Source organism: Protopterus annectens, chromosome 11.part0 (genome assembly GCF_019279795.1).
Source record: "Protopterus annectens isolate FY-2018-M chromosome 11.part0, PAN1.0, whole genome shotgun sequence".
NCBI lineage: Eukaryota > Metazoa > Chordata > Ceratodontiformes > Protopteridae > Protopterus > Protopterus annectens.
Genome location: NC_056745.1, coordinates 429,789,128 through 429,807,904, shown reverse-complemented (window position 1 = coordinate 429,807,904; position 18,777 = coordinate 429,789,128). Strand labels below are relative to the sequence as shown.

At 38.2% G+C, this 18,777-nt stretch overlaps 1 protein-coding gene across 1 annotated transcript in view; it reads left to right on the top strand.

Annotated features, from left to right (window-relative positions):
* The window catches only part of LOC122815437 (programmed cell death 1 ligand 1-like), a 183,939-nt gene that overhangs the window by 128,579 nt on the left and 36,583 nt on the right, over positions 1-18,777 (top strand). Inside the window, exons 7-8 of the mRNA XM_044087925.1 lie at positions 10,792-11,098; positions 14,008-14,081. Coding sequence (XP_043943860.1) covers positions 10,792-11,098; positions 14,008-14,081 — 381 coding nt within the window. The remainder of the gene's footprint in view (positions 1-10,791; positions 11,099-14,007; positions 14,082-18,777) is intronic.

Genomic DNA, 18,777 nt, shown 5'->3' with positions numbered 1-18,777 from the left:
CTGCACTCACATAAAAAAAGCTAAAAGAGCAATAGCTCTAGCATCACAAAGCTCAATGCATGTAATAAACACTAAAACGAATAAAACTCACATCTCTGGCATTATTGACTAACTGTGTGAATCTGTAATTTATGAGGACAGGGGCAAAAACATAAGAAGAGACACTGGGGACATTCTTTCAACTCAGAGACATGTAAAAGGTATGTGGTGTGTGTGTGTGTGTGTGTGTGTGTGTGTGTGTGTGTGTGTGTGTGTGTGTGTGCATGTGCATGAGCAAGCATATGTTTGAATGTGTGTATATTTGTCAGAGTGTGAATGAGGGAGGGTGTCTGGGCCAATACAATGCATGGACTGACAGTGTTAACTACTGCAGCAAAGTGCTGATTTGCACTTAGGTAAGGGTGATTCGGAGACATGCAAATTACTTAGTAATGATATATTTCCTCATTGTAGAAAATTTGTCTCTGATTCACAAACTGCAGCATCATGTAAACAGACGCTTTTTACAGCAGCCAATACCACCAGTGTTTGGGTTCTTTCAGAATCCTAGGGTTTGTTTCTGTATGGGAAAGGCATAAACTAAATAGCTTAATGAATATGGCATTTAATTGAGAGAGCTACCCTAGAGCTTGTGGTGTAGAAACCTACAAGTTTTTTTTCTGCACTTATGTCTCTGTTTGTGATGTCATTTGGAAATTCCACTTGTGTAGCTTAAGGCTCAGTAATTTTTTTTAAAGTTACGAGTGATTGTTTCCAGTTTACTCTGTTTAGTTTTATATTTATTTGTATACCAACTGTTGGCAGAGGTATTTGTTTCAATTATTCATTCATTTTTAAAAACCTTGTGGGTAATTGTATATTATTTATTATACAATGACTCCCAATTAATATTCTAAAACGTGCATGCTGAATGGCCAGCCCAACCAGCATGCCCATTGTAAATCCCACAATATACCAACGGAAAAAGGTCTAGTCACCCGGACTTTTTTCTGTTGATATAAACTGCCCCAAAACCTTTTTTTTTACAATTAAAAAAAAGGAGAGAAAACAGAGCAATGGAGACTTTCTTTTCTCTGTTGCTTCCGTTTCAAAGCATTGATGTACTGGGTATGCATGGGAACACAAGTCCCATATGCATGCGCAGTACATCAAAATGAAGAAGCAGTATACCACAACTGGCGGAAGAACAGCAATCCGCCATTATACAAATACATTATTTAAGAAAAGTAAGGATTTTTTTTTTCTTAAATAATGTCTTTGTATAATAGCAATAACCAACTTCGTGGTTGTAGTATAGTGAAGATTTACCCATGGTTGCCTTTGTTTAATCACTCGGGCTTTGCCCTCATGATTAAACCACAGCAACTTTGGGTAACTCTTCAATATACCACACCACATCATCAGTTATTGCTTAATTGATAAGAGGGTATTTATGGTTAAATGGTAACAAGCTGCTGACATCCACCTCTAACTGGTGAGACTGCTTCCTACATATTACTATTTGTGTTTATATTTGGCTTATTATGAAGAGTGGTACACTAACTGGAAGTTCTCCAGGCAGGTAATCTGTGGTGGTGGCAGTTTACCTTCTTAAGTCAGGAAAGAACACTGTCATTTGCAGTTACTGAGGAAAAAGTGAGCACTGAAAGGCACTGATGCACAGAGAGTTGTAAGAAATGAGTATGGGGAATTAGGCCAAAGACTTGCATGGTGAGATGTCCAGCATGAAGCCTATTCATGGGTGCAGATGATGTTTGCTAAACCCATGTCTACAGTGCATCTTTCTTCATAACTGTAGGCCAAGCTGCATTTAATGATGCACAATGTGTGTGCTTTTCTGTATTTTAATCCGTTATTTGAAAGAGCATAATAACCCTGATGACCAATAAATTTTAGATTTAGATATATTATTTCTGAGAAGCGGAGAAGATTCAAGGACAGTAGTCGAAGCAGTGGTGAAATTTTGTAAATTAGCTTATTTAGCCTGCAGAGCAGTTTTGTCACCAACAGTATGTATACCTGTGCAGTCCAAAGTTAAGTATACAAAGCTATAAATTGCACAGCAGTTATTTTATTATTTTATGATGATTTGGAAAACAGATAGAATAAGCTATGAAAAATATATCAAAATATCATGGTCAAAGCTGATGAGGGTTTGTAAAATTGAGTGAGTTTTGTACACCAATATGTCCATTGAGGAAATTATAACAGCTTTGTGTTCAGCTGGAATGCAGCCCGCTAGATCTGGAGACAACCTGGCAGGTATAGTTGTACAGCATGCAGGAAAGGGACAGTCCAAAACATCCCAAGATAACGTAGAAATTCAGCTGGAATTAAACAGACTTGAGCTACAGATGAGCCTGAGGTAGAAGAAAGAATATATGAGTAGAGCAAGAACAAGTTCATGAGAGAGAGAAAAGGAGTGTCAGAATGGAAGAGTTATGCTGGTCTTTCACCAAAGACGTGGTTGTAATGAGGAGGGGGAAACTTAAACACTATATGCTAAGGTCAGTAACACATTATTTTTCTAGTATAAATGGGGGTGACTTCGATAGCTTTATTTGAACATTTGAAAGGAATTGTAACCATCAAATTTACCAGGGGCAGTGAGCAAGGTCCTTAACCCCTCTGCTCATGCTGTCTCAAAATAAATTGTTTTATGTAAATGTTTAAAACTAACTACTGAAATATATAGAAAGCAATTCAGAGAGTACAGAGGAAAGGTGAATGCCACTGAAAACAATTCTGTTGCAGAAATAAGCATGCACTTTCATAGGTAAGTGAGTGGCTATCAAGTCTCTACATTTGAAAGGCTTGCAGACCCTTCAGTGAGGCAGCAAACAGTCAGTATTGTGTCTGAGGGCATGAAAATCTGGTTGGCCGGCTGTGGGTGGAATACTGGTAAAGAAATAGTATGAAAAACTAGTGTTCAGTTAACAGGTCACAACTACATAAGAAGCTAATGCAGATCATTAACATGAGTATGGGAGGACTCATGGGGGATACACTAAGCCATCAAAGTAAGTTCCACAGGTAAAGCGGAAGTCATCAGTTCTAGCATATATCCAGGTATTGGGGTCAAATGTTTTCAATAGATCCAACGGGAGCATGTTTAGTACCAATGTCCACTAAGACAAGGCGGGGAGCAAATGTCATTGGAGGCAGAAAACAGGGGTAGCAGTACAACAGTGATGGACTGGTTACAACCAATGCACCAAACTAGCACAGGAGTCTGTTCCCTATATCCTGGTGGAAGAATAAATCCCTATGTAACCCAATGGATAGCCAAATGGCTCACAGAAAGGACATGTGAAGTTAGGGCTTGGGAATCCACCTCCAACAAGAGGCCTGCTACTAGTGGTGTCCCACAGGGCTTGGTACTGGTACCTCTCCTGTTTGGAATATACTTCTCTGAAGTCAAGGCAAATGTAGAGGGCTTTTGACTAACCAAATTTGTTGACAAATGCAAGCTAGGTGCAATCACTGAATTGCCCCAAAGATTTAGATATCCTCCAGGAAGGACTGAGATAGGCAAAATAACTGGTGTCAGTACCATGGCCTAAAACGCAATGCAAAAAAAATGCATAATTACACCAATAATAACACTGATAACACTCCCCTAAGAATAGACTCAGACTCATGGGAACTTAGGTTCACAGTAACCTGAACTTTGATCACCATGGGTCCAAAGTAGTGAGAACATACTTCTATGTGATGCTACTTATAAGTAAGGGCATGGCATCCTGATTTAAGGAGATTATAGTTCCACTATACTCAACCCTCATTAGACCAGTAATTGAGTACAATGCATCCTGCAGCATGTACCTGACCAAGCATTTGCAATAATTAGAGGGCCCACAGAGGTTCCTCACTAAAAGAACACAGGGTGTAAATAATATGTCCAGTGAGGACTGCCCCTGTCCCTGCACTTGGTCTCCTACAGGCGACTGAAGTGTGATCTATGCCTAACATACAAGGCATGCTCAGATCCAGCCCTGACAGATCTGCTACCCATCCACAAAACAAACAGCACTAGAATTATCCAGTCTAAGGATCCAAACCTTGTCTATGACATAAACAAAGCATTTTGGAGGTATAGGAATGTGTCTCAGAGATTACCAGTTGTCTGGAACAGACTCCACATTCATGTGAAATAGAATTGTTGCCTAAGCCTATTCAAATGCAGTTTTGACCAATGGATGGAAAAGTGCAAATTCACCCCTTTCTTGACACCTATGGTCCTTATGAACAGGGACACTTTGTAGATGCCCTAAGTCACAGGAAGAAGCATATACCAAAGCCATTCTAGCCTGTGGTCATCGACAATTTGGAAATTTGGAACTGAAAAATGCTCTAGGGTTGGTAGCTTAGTAACCTGAGTGGTTGGTGGATGAAGTTATCAGTCGAGTTCTTAGTGAAAGGCATGGGCATTTTAAGCCCATTTTGAATGGGGGATTTTGCAGTATGGATGGTAAAAATAATCAAAGCAATGGTAACTTCAATTTAGGTATGATTTTAACTTATGACACTTTCAATCTGGAGCTAAGGAACATTATTAGTAGGAAATGGGATACGGTTTTTAGTAGCACTGCTTTGTTGGGAGAAGCTGGGGTTTTTTTTGCCTACTTTATAGGATGTTAGGGAGACAGCCAAGGAGAATCCTGATCCTTATGGGTAGGAAAGTCCATATAATGGTACAAGGGAATATTATACAGAGAATGGACTCCTGAAGATGTGCTAGAAGGATAAGTGCTACAGTAGCTGTTAGCACCAAATTCCTATCAACAGGCACTTCTGACTATGATGCACAATATTCTCTTTTTAGGCTATACGCATAAAGCATACAAAAAGAAGGCACATGCATACTTTCTGTTGGCAGAACATGTGAGGGTATACTTCAAGACATGTGATATATTTGCCTATTATTGAGGAACAATTTGTGGACATTTCTGGGCCTCTTACAACCCCAAACTCCACCATGAAGAATTGTATCCTGCTGAGGATGGGCTATTCTACTATAAATCTTAAATTAGTGAAAATGTCCTCTACTGAAGCACAAAGGTTTAACTCTACACTAAAGACCACATTGAGAGCTTTCATAAACCCATTCAAACAAGAGTGGAACAAGCACCTGCCTATTACCTCTTCACATAAAGAAAGGTTACACAGGAATCCATTTGATTTGCTTACTTTGTGTTGCTGTATGGTCACTGGATGAGAGGCCCCCTGGATTTAATTTGTGAGGAGTTGGAGGGAGACTGTTATTCCTACAAGAAATCTTTTGTTGAATATATCCTAAACTTAATGGCCAGACTTAGAAAGTTCACGGGGATGGCACAACAGCACATAGCAGAAACACAAAACAACAATAACAAAAGGTCTTGTATGACTAAACCATCAGGGCTAAAGAGTATCCTGTAGGGTGAAAGTGATGGTGCTTATTCCTGTTTGGCACAAAAAACTGCAGGTAGGATGGGGGGGAGGGGCTCCTTTCACTATTGTCAGGAAGGTTAAGTAATGTAACTTCATGACAGACTTACTAGGCAGGAGGCAGAAGCACAAACCCTGTTATGTTAACACGATAAAGCCCTACCATGGTAGATGTACATTGGGTGTCAGTATCTGCAGTGGGTCACAGAAGGAATCAGGGGACTCTTGTCCTTCTCGGTGAAACTTGGTCTGGCATCTCAGGTAAATGCAGGGGTCCATCAGGCTCTGGTTTTCAAGGTGATGCTGGCACCAAAGAAAGATAGCAACACCATGCTTTGTGTAGATAATAATAAATTGACTGGTCACATTGAATCAGAGTCATAGATTCATAGGTTCATAGGTATATACTAGGCTAATGACCACTAATGTCCCTTATAAGCCTAGCTGTGCAACCCAAATGTGACCCACAAATTTGATTTATATAGGGGGTGATTTACTGAACAACACTGTCCATCAGAAACAAAAGCACCAGACCAGGAGTGAATTTCTGATTACCCATCCATTGTTCCAAGTTGCTCTTAAATAGGGATAGGGAGGAAGTCTCCTTCAAATGGATGAGATACCTGTTCCAGAGAATGAGGATTCATATGGTACAGGATTTTGTCTATGGTGATCTGCACATGGAGGAACTCCAGCATGTCAGCCTGTTTTACCACCCTAGAGGTATGCTTGTTAGCAATGTATATTGAGACACCTCCGACTGTAGCCTTTATCTGGCCAGCTACTGATCTAAAAGTGTGGAAGGTACTGAAACCTTGCACTGCTGGGGTACTCTCTGCCATCTGGACATAGTTTGGGCTATATAAAAAATTCAGCTTTACGTGCAGGGCAGAAAATTCACCTTGGTTACAGGCCACAGTCCTTTAAAGTGGTTAGCCAGGGCTATTGAACAAAATGGAAAGCTTCTCAGATGGAGTTTAGCATTGCAGTCCTATAACATGAGTATCTATCATAGATATGGTACTGCTAACGTCAGTGCAGATGGTCTATTAAGAAAGACTATAAGGTAGCTCATCATATGGGTGTGATACTCATCTCTCAATTGTCATTTTTGAAGGTATGCTTAGAAAAGTTGTTGATGGTCTAGGTGGAAGTAAAAGATGTTATGTTTCAGAATATATCTGTCACTGTTTTCTCAGACAGACTGTAACAGGTATGTGAGCTGCACTTAAGCTTTGTAAAACCTGCAGCAGGTAAATCAGAAATATGAGGTTTATTCCGTGATGTGTGTTTTTCAGTGGCATGAAAACGTGTGAGAATGTATGACTATATTTAGGGCAATAAATAGAAAAGTATGTGAAGTTCAGAACTGAAGGTTATACCTGCATTTTTCTGGGAATACTGCAGTTATTCATAAGATGTGAAAATGCATAACAGACATGAAACAAAAACCCTGTGATTATAATATCTATGACTATTCTTAGGCCAGGAAGCAAAAAGCTGCGGTAGCAAAATTAAAAAATTCTGCAAGGATGTAACTTGTCTCTAACAGGAAAACAAACTCCTTAGCAAGTAAATGTGAAACTTTGCTTAACTGCACCTGTGGTTTCTGCATGAGAAAAACATAAGCCAATTACCTGAATGAACATGACAGTCAATGGAAAGAGCTACCGTGGAACCTGTGTTGCACTGACCTGTGGGTTTATTTTCTATTCTCATGACTCTGTTTGTGATGTCTTCTTAGATTTCAACCAGTCCAGCTTAGCCCTCAGTAATTTGTTGTATAGGCAGCTAGCTAGGAAAAGGTTTATCTGTAGAAAAATGCTTTTCTTTCTTGTGGTCTGTTTCTTCTAATTGATTGCATTCTCTTTTCTCTAGGCACGTTTGTACTTCTCTGTGAATTTAACTGTTAACACTTTTTAAGTAATCTTTCATATGAAAAGTAGTTTTATTTATTGACTTTGAAAAGGCATGTGGCTGACTATTTACTTATGTATTAATTGATAAGATGGTATTTACTGCTAAATAGTGATACACTGCTGACATCTGTCATACCATTACAAAGTACCATTTGCATTTATAATTATTTGGCTTCTTAGAAAGAGTGGAACACAAATTGAGAACTCTCCGGATCAGTAATCTGGTGGTGGTGGTGGTGATAGTTTGTTACACTGGGCTAGAACAGAAGGCTGTAATGCTGCAGAATATTACCTTCCTTTCATAGAAGTGTGTGTGTGTGTGTCTGTGTGTGTCTGTGTGTCTGTGTGTGTGTGTGTGTGTCTGTGTGTGTGTGTGTCTGTGTGTGTGTGTGTGTGTGTGTGTGTGTGTGTGTGTGTGTGTGTGTGTGTGTGTCTGTGTGTGTGTGTGTGTGTGTGTGTGTGTGTGTGTGTGTGTGTGTGTGTGTGTGTGTGTGTGTGTGTGTGTGTGTGTGTGTCTGTGTGTGTGTGTGTCTGTGTGTGTCTCTGTGTGTGTCTGTGTGTGTCTGTGTGTGTGTGTCTGTGTGTGTGTGTGTGTGTGTGTGTGTGTGTGTGTGTGTGTGTGTGTGTGTTTGAATGTAGGAATTATTCAAAGTACTGTAACTTTGGGCAGTTAGGCACTGGAATGCATTGAAACCCAGAGAGAATGAATCCAAGGTGTTACATAAAGACGCCATTTCTTGGGTTGCTTAGTATGAGGCCTATTCTTTGGTATAAAAGGTGTAGATCCATACATACTGCAAAAATTTATATTTCCTGCATGCTGTTCAGGTCAGCCTGTAGTTATTGACTTCTTTATTGATTCATGTGTTTGTGTCTCTTTTATACTACCATTGATGTGATTCAAGAGATTATGCATCTGGTGGCCATCGGATTTTACATTTAGATTGTTTCTAGGGTTGGCCATCAGAGTTTATATTTAGATTATTTATTTGCAAGCAGTGGAGATGGTGTAAGTTACCTAATACCTACCCACAGTACTTTGCAATGCCTAAGGACGGAGAGTCCTGATGGTTTAGCAGCACCAAACACTGCTGCAATGTGATTCTGCTTTTGAATGTTGTAAGTGGTAAACTTCATTGAGTAAAGGTGGATTTTTTTAATGATTATTTTACCCAGAACCACAGTTGAAGTATATTTGGCAGATGAATGAAATGTTGTTAAGACCATGTTTTCTTTTACAACAGTAATATAAAAAATGATAAGACAGTTGCCTACCTTATATGGGATATGTACTCTGCTACAATTTGGAGGAGGAGTCAATAAAAAAAAAAACAATGCAGAACTACTTTCTTCTTTGAGCAGTTATTTATTGCTTTAGTTATTTTTGATGTATAAATGAGAAGAAAAAACTGTTCAAAGGGTCTACTTTAGCAATTCAAATAAATAAATAAATGGATAAGTAAATAAAATGGAGGCTTTCAAAAGATAAGCAACTTCATTTGTACAGAGACTGTGTTTGATAACATTTAATTATCTTTGTATCAAATGCAACAGTGGTCCCAGTCCACAAAGGTGGAGCCTCTATGGACCCTGGAAACTATCGCCTCATAAGCCTGACTAGCCTAGTCTGCAAGGCTATGGAGAGGATCATCATGGAGCTCATAACCAAAGACACTGGGGACCTACAGACACTAGATCCTACCCAATTCGGCTTCATCAAGGGCAGATCCTGCCTTTTGAACCTGGTCAACTTCTTTGAAACAGTCACCAAAGCCATAGATGAAGGGAAGGTAGTCCACATAGCCTATCTGGACCTAGCAAAGGCATTTGACACAATACCCCACTCGGGCATCATAGATAAGCTATCCAGCTTAAATATAAACCCCTATGTCACAAGATGGGTCGCAAACTGGCTCAAAGACAGAACCCACAGAGTGAGAGTTGCTGGAGCCATGTCAGAATCGAAACCGGTCACAAGTGGCATCCCACAAGGTTCTGTCCTGGGACCGCTCTTGTGCGGTATATACTTTTCCGAGGTACAGGCCAATGTGGGAGGACTATGGCTCACCAAGTTCGCAGATGACTGCAAACTGGGCGCCATAATCGACTCTCCAGCTGACACAAACATCCTTCAAAAAGGTCTCACAGAGACGGATAACTGGTGCCAGAGCCATGGTCTAAAGCTAAATGCCAAAAAGTGTATAGTCATACCCTTTGGCAAAAACAATGTGCCCACAAATTACCACATAGGCGGTAACCCATTAAGTACAGAGAAAGTAATTAGGGATCTGGGGACCCAAGTTGATAGCAATCTCTCCTTTGACAACCACATTGCCAAAGTGGTTAGAAAGACCTTCTACATAGCCCACCTCATCATGAAAGGGTTCACATCTAGATCAAGAGAGGTAATTGTGCCCCTTTATTCATCCCTCATCAGGCCTATCATAGAATATAATGCCCCTTTTGGGATGTACCTTACCCAACACCTGCAGCAATTAGAAAGACCCCAAAAGTACCTCACCAAGAGGATCAAGGGACTCAAGCTGATGCCATATGCTGCTTGGTTAAAAAAACTCCAGCTCTACTCAGTTGCATACCGCCTACTTCGAGGCGATCTATGCCTGACATATAAAGCTATGTCCAATCCAGAATTAATGGACATGCTCCACCTCAGTAAATCTAAATCCCTTAGAGCCACATGCTCGAGGGACTTGAACCTCAGCACAGAAATAAATAGAACTTGCTGGAGGGACAGATTCATTACCCAGAGGCTCCCTTCGCTCTGGAATAGAATTCCAATTCATGTTAGGCAGAGCACCTCACTGAATCTCTTCAAGAAGAATCTTGATGAGTGGATGGGGGATCGTAGGTTTGTCCCGGGGATTACTTCCATGTCACTATTAGACAGAGGCACAGTAAACTAAACCTTAAAAAGGGCACAGTATACTCAAATCAAGGGGTGGCGTAAGCCAAACAAAATCGGGCTAGGCTTGTAATTGCCCCAGGGCAGATAGCCTAGTATGAACCTATGAACCTATGAATTTATGTATAGGTAATGCAGTCAGTCTCCTGGTCAGTTTTTTTAACCCATTTTATTAAGTTTTAATGCACACTTCAGTATTACACTAAGAATAAAAAATATGGCAAGCATTCATTATGCAACTTAGATATGCACAAACATATTTTAAAACACACCATTGAGTGGTCTAATGCATCTATAAACTGTCTGCAGAGAATTTAATTAAAAGTTGATCATTTGTGTAGGCGTGAGTTTAACGCAAGGCAAGATGACACCTAAATGAGACCTGTTTTTTTTATTTTTTTTTATTTTTACTTGCCAGTTGAAAAGTTGCAATAACTACAATATAAATATATTCTGATACAAAATTAAACAGAAAGCTATATTCTTATTTTGTCCTTTTTTGTATTTCTTTAATAATAGGCTTTTCTATCCACAACATCAAGATGCAACCAAGTTTTAAAGAATCACAGCATATTCGCATTTGTATTTTTTGTCTACCTGATCGTGATGCAGGCACTTTAAAGGAGAAATGCAGTAAGCTGATCAATGTATGGTCAGTGAGTAGTTCTAAATCACACAATGAGACACTGGTCCTGAAAGAGAGTATTTCAATCTCTGCTATTAAAAAACTGAAACCTAGAGAAAGAAATATGAAACAATCACTGTCAAAATATTACAGTACAAATCAGAAGAAACCAGTGAAGGACATCTTCATATTTGTTTACAGGTAATTGCTGGAGACCACTGATGAGGCTGAATTAGTAGTTTTGTTACGTAAGGGGCACTTTTAATGAATGATAAATCATATATGTATTTATTTGTTTGTTTATAAGCTGGTCATATATAGACAAATGTTTTCCTTTGTTTGAATTCTGGGTTATCTAGTTGGGGAAATGCAAGCCCCTTTATTGCTATGTTGGTAGGCTATTACCTTAGCTCCCCTGGTAGTGGCCCTACTATGATCTTAGCGGAATAGGATTGTGAGTATTTATGAATCTCCATGCTTTTATGCTGGTGGTACAGTTCCTGTAGTTTGTATGTTGCCATTCCTCCTCTATAATTGTTTGTGTATATCAGAATCAATAAAAACAAAAAATGGCACAAAAGCAGAACCAAGTACCACTAAAAAAGAAAACACTGCTTCAGAAGTAGCAGAAATAAGTAGTCTGTAGTTTTTCTTTTTTGTAATCCCAAATGTTTTAATAAATTATACAAAGTAAAACACAACAGTTTAGCACTTTTTTCAAACATCTTGAACCTCATCAGAAATAAAGACATAACACTTTTAGTATAATATATACACTCAAGTTAAGTGGTCATTTAAAATCCACCTATAATAAATCCTTTTCAATAAAACATTCAAAACGTATTTAAAGATACAGCACTATAAAACCAGTGTATTAAATATAAGCATACAATATGAAAATGTAAGTGTGTAAATAACTTGAAAAATAAACATTTTTATGAAACATTTTTTGCAAAACCAATATCCTAAAACACTTAAATAATATGTTTAGATAATGTATAAGAATGCACATACTATAATTTTGCTGCTGTCAATCTTAAAACTGCAATAATAGAAATTACTTCATTTAAGCGTGCATATCTGTTAGCTTGTAAAATTAATTGCCAAAACAGCTCTCTCTACTCCAAGAGGTTCTCCCAGTTTCCTCCTCTTGGACTTTTTTGCACTTGCTCTAAAACAAAAAAAAAACTTTAAGTGAACATTATTGCAACTTTTTGCATGCTTAGTTAAAGCATTAGTGTCTACATTATGTGTTATATCGTAAACGTGTTCATATATATGCTTTTTAATGCCCTGTCAGTTTTACCTATATAGAAGGCACCACACATACAAGTGCAAATGTACACTAAACCAACAGAATTGCAGTTAGAATATGATTGGGACCTCAACTCTTTACCATGGCTTTCCAAATAAATAAATTCTGCATTACTGATATAAGTACACTGTTTACAGCAGCCACATTAAAACGTACCGCTTTTATTTTGATTGTTGAGCAGAGAACTACATGCACCTTATTCATACAGATCTTTTAAACAAACACCCATCTTGTATATGAACCTAGGAATTTTTTAAAACATTTCTAAAGCCTCAGGTAGTTGACTAAATAACTTCCAATATTTTAAAATAATATCTTTAAGAACATAAAATTCCTTATTATATTTCAAACAGCATTACAAAAACCTTCATCATTAGATAGACCCTGACTTACTTCAATATGTTGTGTTTCACCTAAGTCACTGTTGAGTAGGGGGGTGTACCTACCTACCTACTACCCCTTCCCAGAGTTACCTCCTTAATAATATCCATAAGAAATTTATCAGGGTAACCTCTCTAGTTGATCATCCTTAAGTACGGACTACTTATTTGTGCTACTGGTGTTTCGAAAGCAGTGTTTTGTTTTTATATCAGAATCAACTTGCAGGCACTCTGGTGAGGCATGTACTTTACATCATTTGGTAGCATTAGTTCTTTGTGCTTGGTTCTTTTGGGGTATATGAATTCCCATGTATCTCTACCAGAGTACCAGCGGGGTTGTTTTTTTTTTCATTTACCTGCACTATCACTGCTTAGTAGTGTATATAAGCATCTCCATATTGTCTGGCTGGCTATTACTCTGGCTCAGTTTTAAAGTAACAGTGTTTTGGCAGGCTGGCTGAATGCATATTCAAGCACTCTCAAATAACTAGAGGGTAGGACTGCTCTTTTAGATCACCTGGCTAAGTTGTACCTTTGTGATTGGCTGGTTAGCTTTATAAAAACCTCCCTATAGTTGAGCTGGTGGAACTGTTCCTTTAGTTTAGCTGGTAGATTTCCTGTTCCACAATGGGTTGGTTTGTTATATGGCAATGGAAGCATAGATGCTGATAGCAGATAATTGCTACTTGGTCCAACTAGCCTGCCCATTCATCTACCTAATGGGTAAGCTGCAGAACCTACTTAAAAAAAAAATACTTATATCATACCCCACACCTTAACAATTGCCATATATCTCCTTCAAGTATTCTTGTTTCTATGACTGTTTTTGTTCCTGGCACTTCTTCATGTAGCCTACTCAAATCATTAGCAACTTTTTCCATGAAATACTTTTTCATGAGCTCTTCAAACTTTCTTGCCTTGTCATACAGCTGTCACTTTTTGAAAGTTGATAACTTCCTGATCTTTTCCCTAATGATTAGTTGATGGCACTGTTGTCGTAGCTTATTTGTTAGGGTCTTTTTCATGTGGTGGTCTGAGTGGGTATACGACAATGACAAATGACCATGCCTTCAGAATGGTGATGTCACAGCTGTAGCTTTCCAGTTTGAGCCAAAGTTCTCATTTTGAGCAGAGCGGTTCAAGTATCTCTCCATCTGGCCTGAAAGCATTAAGCTCATTATCTGTCCATCTGGCCTGAAAGCATTAAGCTCATTCTTTTTTGGTATCCACTCCTCATTTTAGGTATTTGGTGGAAATGATTCTGCTATGCTGTTAGCTTGAATGCCATTCTTTTATGATTCACTATCCGATACTGTGATACTTGCCTTCAAGCAAGAATGATGCTGTCAGAGTAACTGCAAGTATTTCATCTTACTTATGTACATTCTTGTTAATTTACCTTTTTGATTTTTCAGCTGTGACAAAAATTTGAGCACCGAGGTGACTAAAACTATTGAAGATTTCGTCTCACATTTAAGAAAAAATAAAGGTAATCAAATTATTTGATTTGATGTTTGCATCTTTTCCCTTATCTTTGTGCTGAGTCAAAGCATATTCTGCTGTTCCCTATATTTCTGATCTGCAAAATTACACAGGGGCTCATACTGCCATCAAGACATTGCTCCACAGAACAGATGTTTATATTCATATCAATGGGTCTGATCAATTTTCTGTTAATTGTCTAACCAGGTCAAACAAAATGTAGAATTACAGCAGTGATGTTCTTCCTAAAATATACAGTATATAAAAAAGCTGCATGACAGAGCCATAGACAACTGCTTATGTGGATGTATTTTCATTTACTAACTGGGTTGGTCTACTCTAATTCAACCTTTTCAGCAATGAAATGAGCCCAAAGAAGAACAGAAGTAAAATACATATATAGTTTATTAATTTATAATATATGAAATCAAATAAATGGAAAAAAGCAAAATAATTCAAACCATATGAATAATATCCTGTATGAATGAAAAACAGTATGACCAGTAGCGGATTATAATATGGCTGATTCAAGTGGTTGCCCAGGGCCCACTTCTTTCGAGGACCCATGGGTGGACAAGAAAATAATTTCATTTTTAGCTAATCCTAAGACTTACTTTTTTTAGTTAAAAAAAAGCTTTTAAATGACTGACTATACAGCCTACCACGTGTGCGGATGCAGCATGGATACTCTATTTAGCTTAAAATTTTGTAGAAAAGATCTGTTTCTGTAGTACACAGCAGGACAATGATTATGGTGTAGAAGCAAAATTGAAATTTTAGATCTGCATTTTCTTTTTTTAAAATGTTTAGTTTCTGGTGGATACTGGAAAGCCTTGAAGGCAGACTGCAATTTTGTTTTTTAACAAGTTTATCAGGGTTATGTTAAAGGCAACATTCAAAAAATTAATATTAGCATGTTTATATAATCTGAACATGACTGATATAGTAAACTGTTAAATTATACTTTTTAGATTATTTTCTGGTGAGGGGCGGCCATGGTGGTGCAGCGGTTACTGTTGCCGCTTCACAGCAAGTGGTTCTCTGGTTCAATCCTCTGCTGGGGTGCCTTCTGTGTGGAGTTTGCATGTCCTCCCTGTGGTCATGTGGGTTTCCTCCCACATTCCAAAGACATGCTGTAGGTGGATTGGACACTCTAAATTGGCTCTAGGTGTGAGTGCATGTGTGTGCCTTCTGTGGAAGGTTGGGTGCTGGGGTGGCAACTTGACACCGTAAAACTCCACTGCCAGTCATGAGCAGACAGGTGATCCACTGTGGCGACCCCTAACTGGGAAAAGCCAAAAGAAAAAGAAGATTATTTTCTGGTGCTTTCTCTGATTAGAGAGTTCAAAAAGTTATCTGCTCAACAGGGCAATAAGACAATAAAATGAATGAATACTGTAATCTTAGAACTTGTTTGAAATTATTAAGGTAGTAAGCTAATTGCAACAACAGTTTGCAAGCTATATTAGGGACTACATACTGTATGACTGAAATAGTGTGTATGTGTTCTGACCACAGATACACACCATAGCAACAGACAAGTGCTGTATATAGAGTTTTAATGGACAGCAAATTTAAATATCATTCTACTGGAAACCAGGGTGGCACAGTAGAAAAGAAGAAAAGGTATGGAGGTAGTGGCTTATCGTGGTATTGCCAATGCATTTCAAATGTTGGTATTACTCTTCCAAATGGGTATTTCATCCAGTTTTCATTGAGGGGTGGAAATTTGGATACTCTGCTATGATTTTTAATGATCCTGATATGATTTTGAGGGCTGTCAGGTTAAGAGGTATGTGCTACAGCTTTCTGTTTATTACCTTCCAATAGATCATTGGGACAGCAATGAACAGAAAGCCCATGAGTATTAAACAATGCAGTGCAGATAGTTGCAGCTGTGGATTTGCAGTTTGAAAGACAATAGTAGCATGTATCATTCCTGTAAGATGATTTTATATATATATATATATATATATATATATATATATATATATATATATATATGCTGCCAGACAACAAGATGGTGAGTTGGGATTGCTATATTATGCTAAGGATGAAGGCAACTTAACATCTTCACTTGTTCAAAGTCTGACATTAAGGGGTTGTATGCACTTATGTGAAACAAGTTATTTTTTGCTGGGAAGTAGCTGGATATGATAAAGATAGCTGTGCTGCAGATGAAAGCACATTACCCTCTTCAGTTGCTCAACTGAAAGTTTGGCAATTTATGTGAAGTGTGTGTGTGTCTTTCGGCTTTTCCCGGTTAGGGGTCGCCACAGCGAACAATTTATGTGAAGTCAATTAGATTTTTTGTTATGCTGGCAGTTAGCTATATAAGGCAAGCTAGATGTTATGTGGGTGAAAACATAGAATGTCCCTGACTTTTCTGCTTACTTTTGGTCTGGCAAATCATTTAGGACTTCAATTTCTAAATTAAGTAGAAGCTAGCTGTGGATGAAAATTTACCTTCTTGTTTGCCATTTGTATAAAACAAGTTGTAATATTTACTCTTAAGGTACTGTTTGTACGACATCAAATTGAAACTGTCCCTGATTTAACAGCACCCTGATTGTGCCTCATAATTTGGTTTGCTACAAATAAAATATATAATTTTCTGGCAAATCACCAATGACTGTAGTCACTTAATAACAAATGGCTGTTCAAATGCCATGACATTTAGAAAATAAAAGCAATGCAAAAACTGTCACTCTTGTAACTTTCTTTAAAGAATGATATTTAAAATCTATTCCTGATCTTGGGCCTGTTAAAGTGCATTTTAAAATATACATAAATAACAACAACAGCAACAACAACATTAATTACCTTTAGTCTTGAGTCAAGAATAACTTTTCAGGATGTGCAAAAGATTTTCTTTTTATTATTTAAATCCACATGATAGTGCTGGGAGACTATCTTCATAGCAGTTAGTAAATCACTCTCAGCAAGCAGTAAAAATACACAGGTTTTATTTTATTTTTTATCAGTATCATGCATGCAGAATACTGACGTTGGCCAATAAGATCTCTGCAGACCCTCATGCTTCTCACTTGTGCTGCATGTGAGCACTTAACAATCATGGTTTTGGTGACAATAATGTTTTAGAAAAATACAAGCCATCTGGCTTGACAATCAGTCTTGACCTTGAATATTTCATAACCAGTAACATTCTAACTCCTCAACATTCCTTGTAAGTACCCATCCCAGCATGGGAAGGTCAGAGCTTACATATAGTGTCTTCTTTCTTGCTTTCAGGAAACCAGTCTTTATAATATCCCTTAACCCCTTCAGTACTTTCTTTACCTCCAGTCATCTGTTAATACACTTGCAGCTTGATATTATAATGCAGTTGTGAAACACTCAGAACTACAATAAGTATTTGTGGTTTGCATAACTATGCATCTATACTACATATAATTTTTAACATAAATATTAAATCATTTATCAATCATATCTGTGAAGAAATTGCAAGTTAATGTGTAGTTTGTGTAGAATAATCATGAGAGATGTATTTTCTCTAACAGGCCTTTGTCTCGTATTTTTTGGCTTTTTCCTTGATTGCACTAAGAGGTTGGGAAGTATTATGTTTTATTACAGTCAGATGGAATGTATGGAAAAACTAAATGGCTATAACTGCTGGGTGGCATTGGGGACTGCTTGTCTTCTTACCTTACTTACCTTGTCTTAACTTACCTTCTTGCCATTTACTTCATTAACTGTCTGGCTTTGCAATACTGGACTAATGTGCATTTCTGATAAATTCATTGGAATACTTGTGGGATGGCTACTGGTTGTTTTTTGTGTGAAACACAGACAAAATGATACAGATCTCAATTGTCACTGAGTTAGCAGAGAGGTTCTGATTTAACTTCATATTTTTGGTATGCTCCTCAAAAAAATTTGTGTTTTTCTGTGAAATCATCAAGGGCTGAAGTCACTAAACAATGACACATTTGAGGATCAGAATTTATGTTCTTCATGAAATGCACAGTAATGTAAAAGCTTTTATTCTAACAAAGTTTGAAGCATATACCAGCAATATTTAAACTGTCTCTCATTATGAGCCTTTGCCCTTCAATATAGGTTCATAGGTTCATAGGTTCATACTAGGCTATCTGCCCTGGGGCAATTATAAGCCTAGCCCGATTCTGTATGGCTTACGACACCCCTTGATTTGAGTATGCTGTGCCCTTTTTTAAGGTTTAGTTTACTGTGCCTCTGTCTAATAGTGACACAGGAGTAATCCCTGGGACAAACCTATGATCCCCCATCCACTTATCGAGATTCTTCTTGAAGAGATTCAGTGAGGTGCTCTGCCTCACATGAACTGGAATTCTATTCCAGAGCGAAGGGAGCCTCTGGGTTATGAACCTGTCCCTCCAGCAAGTTCTATTTATTTCTGTGCTGAGGTTCAAGTCCCTCGAGTGTGTGGCTCTAAGGGATTTAGATTTACTGAGGTGGAGCATGTCCATTAATTCTGGATTTGACATAGCTTTGTATGTCAGGCATAGAGCCTCAAGTAGGCGGTATGCAACTGAGTAGAGCTGGAGTTTTTTTAACCGAGCAGTATATGGCATCTGTTTAAGACCCTTGATCCTCTTGGTGAGATACTTTTGGGGTCTTTCTAATTGCTGCAGGTGTCGGGTAAGGTACATCCCAAAAGGGGCATTGTATTCTATGATGGGCCTGATGAGGGATGAATAAAG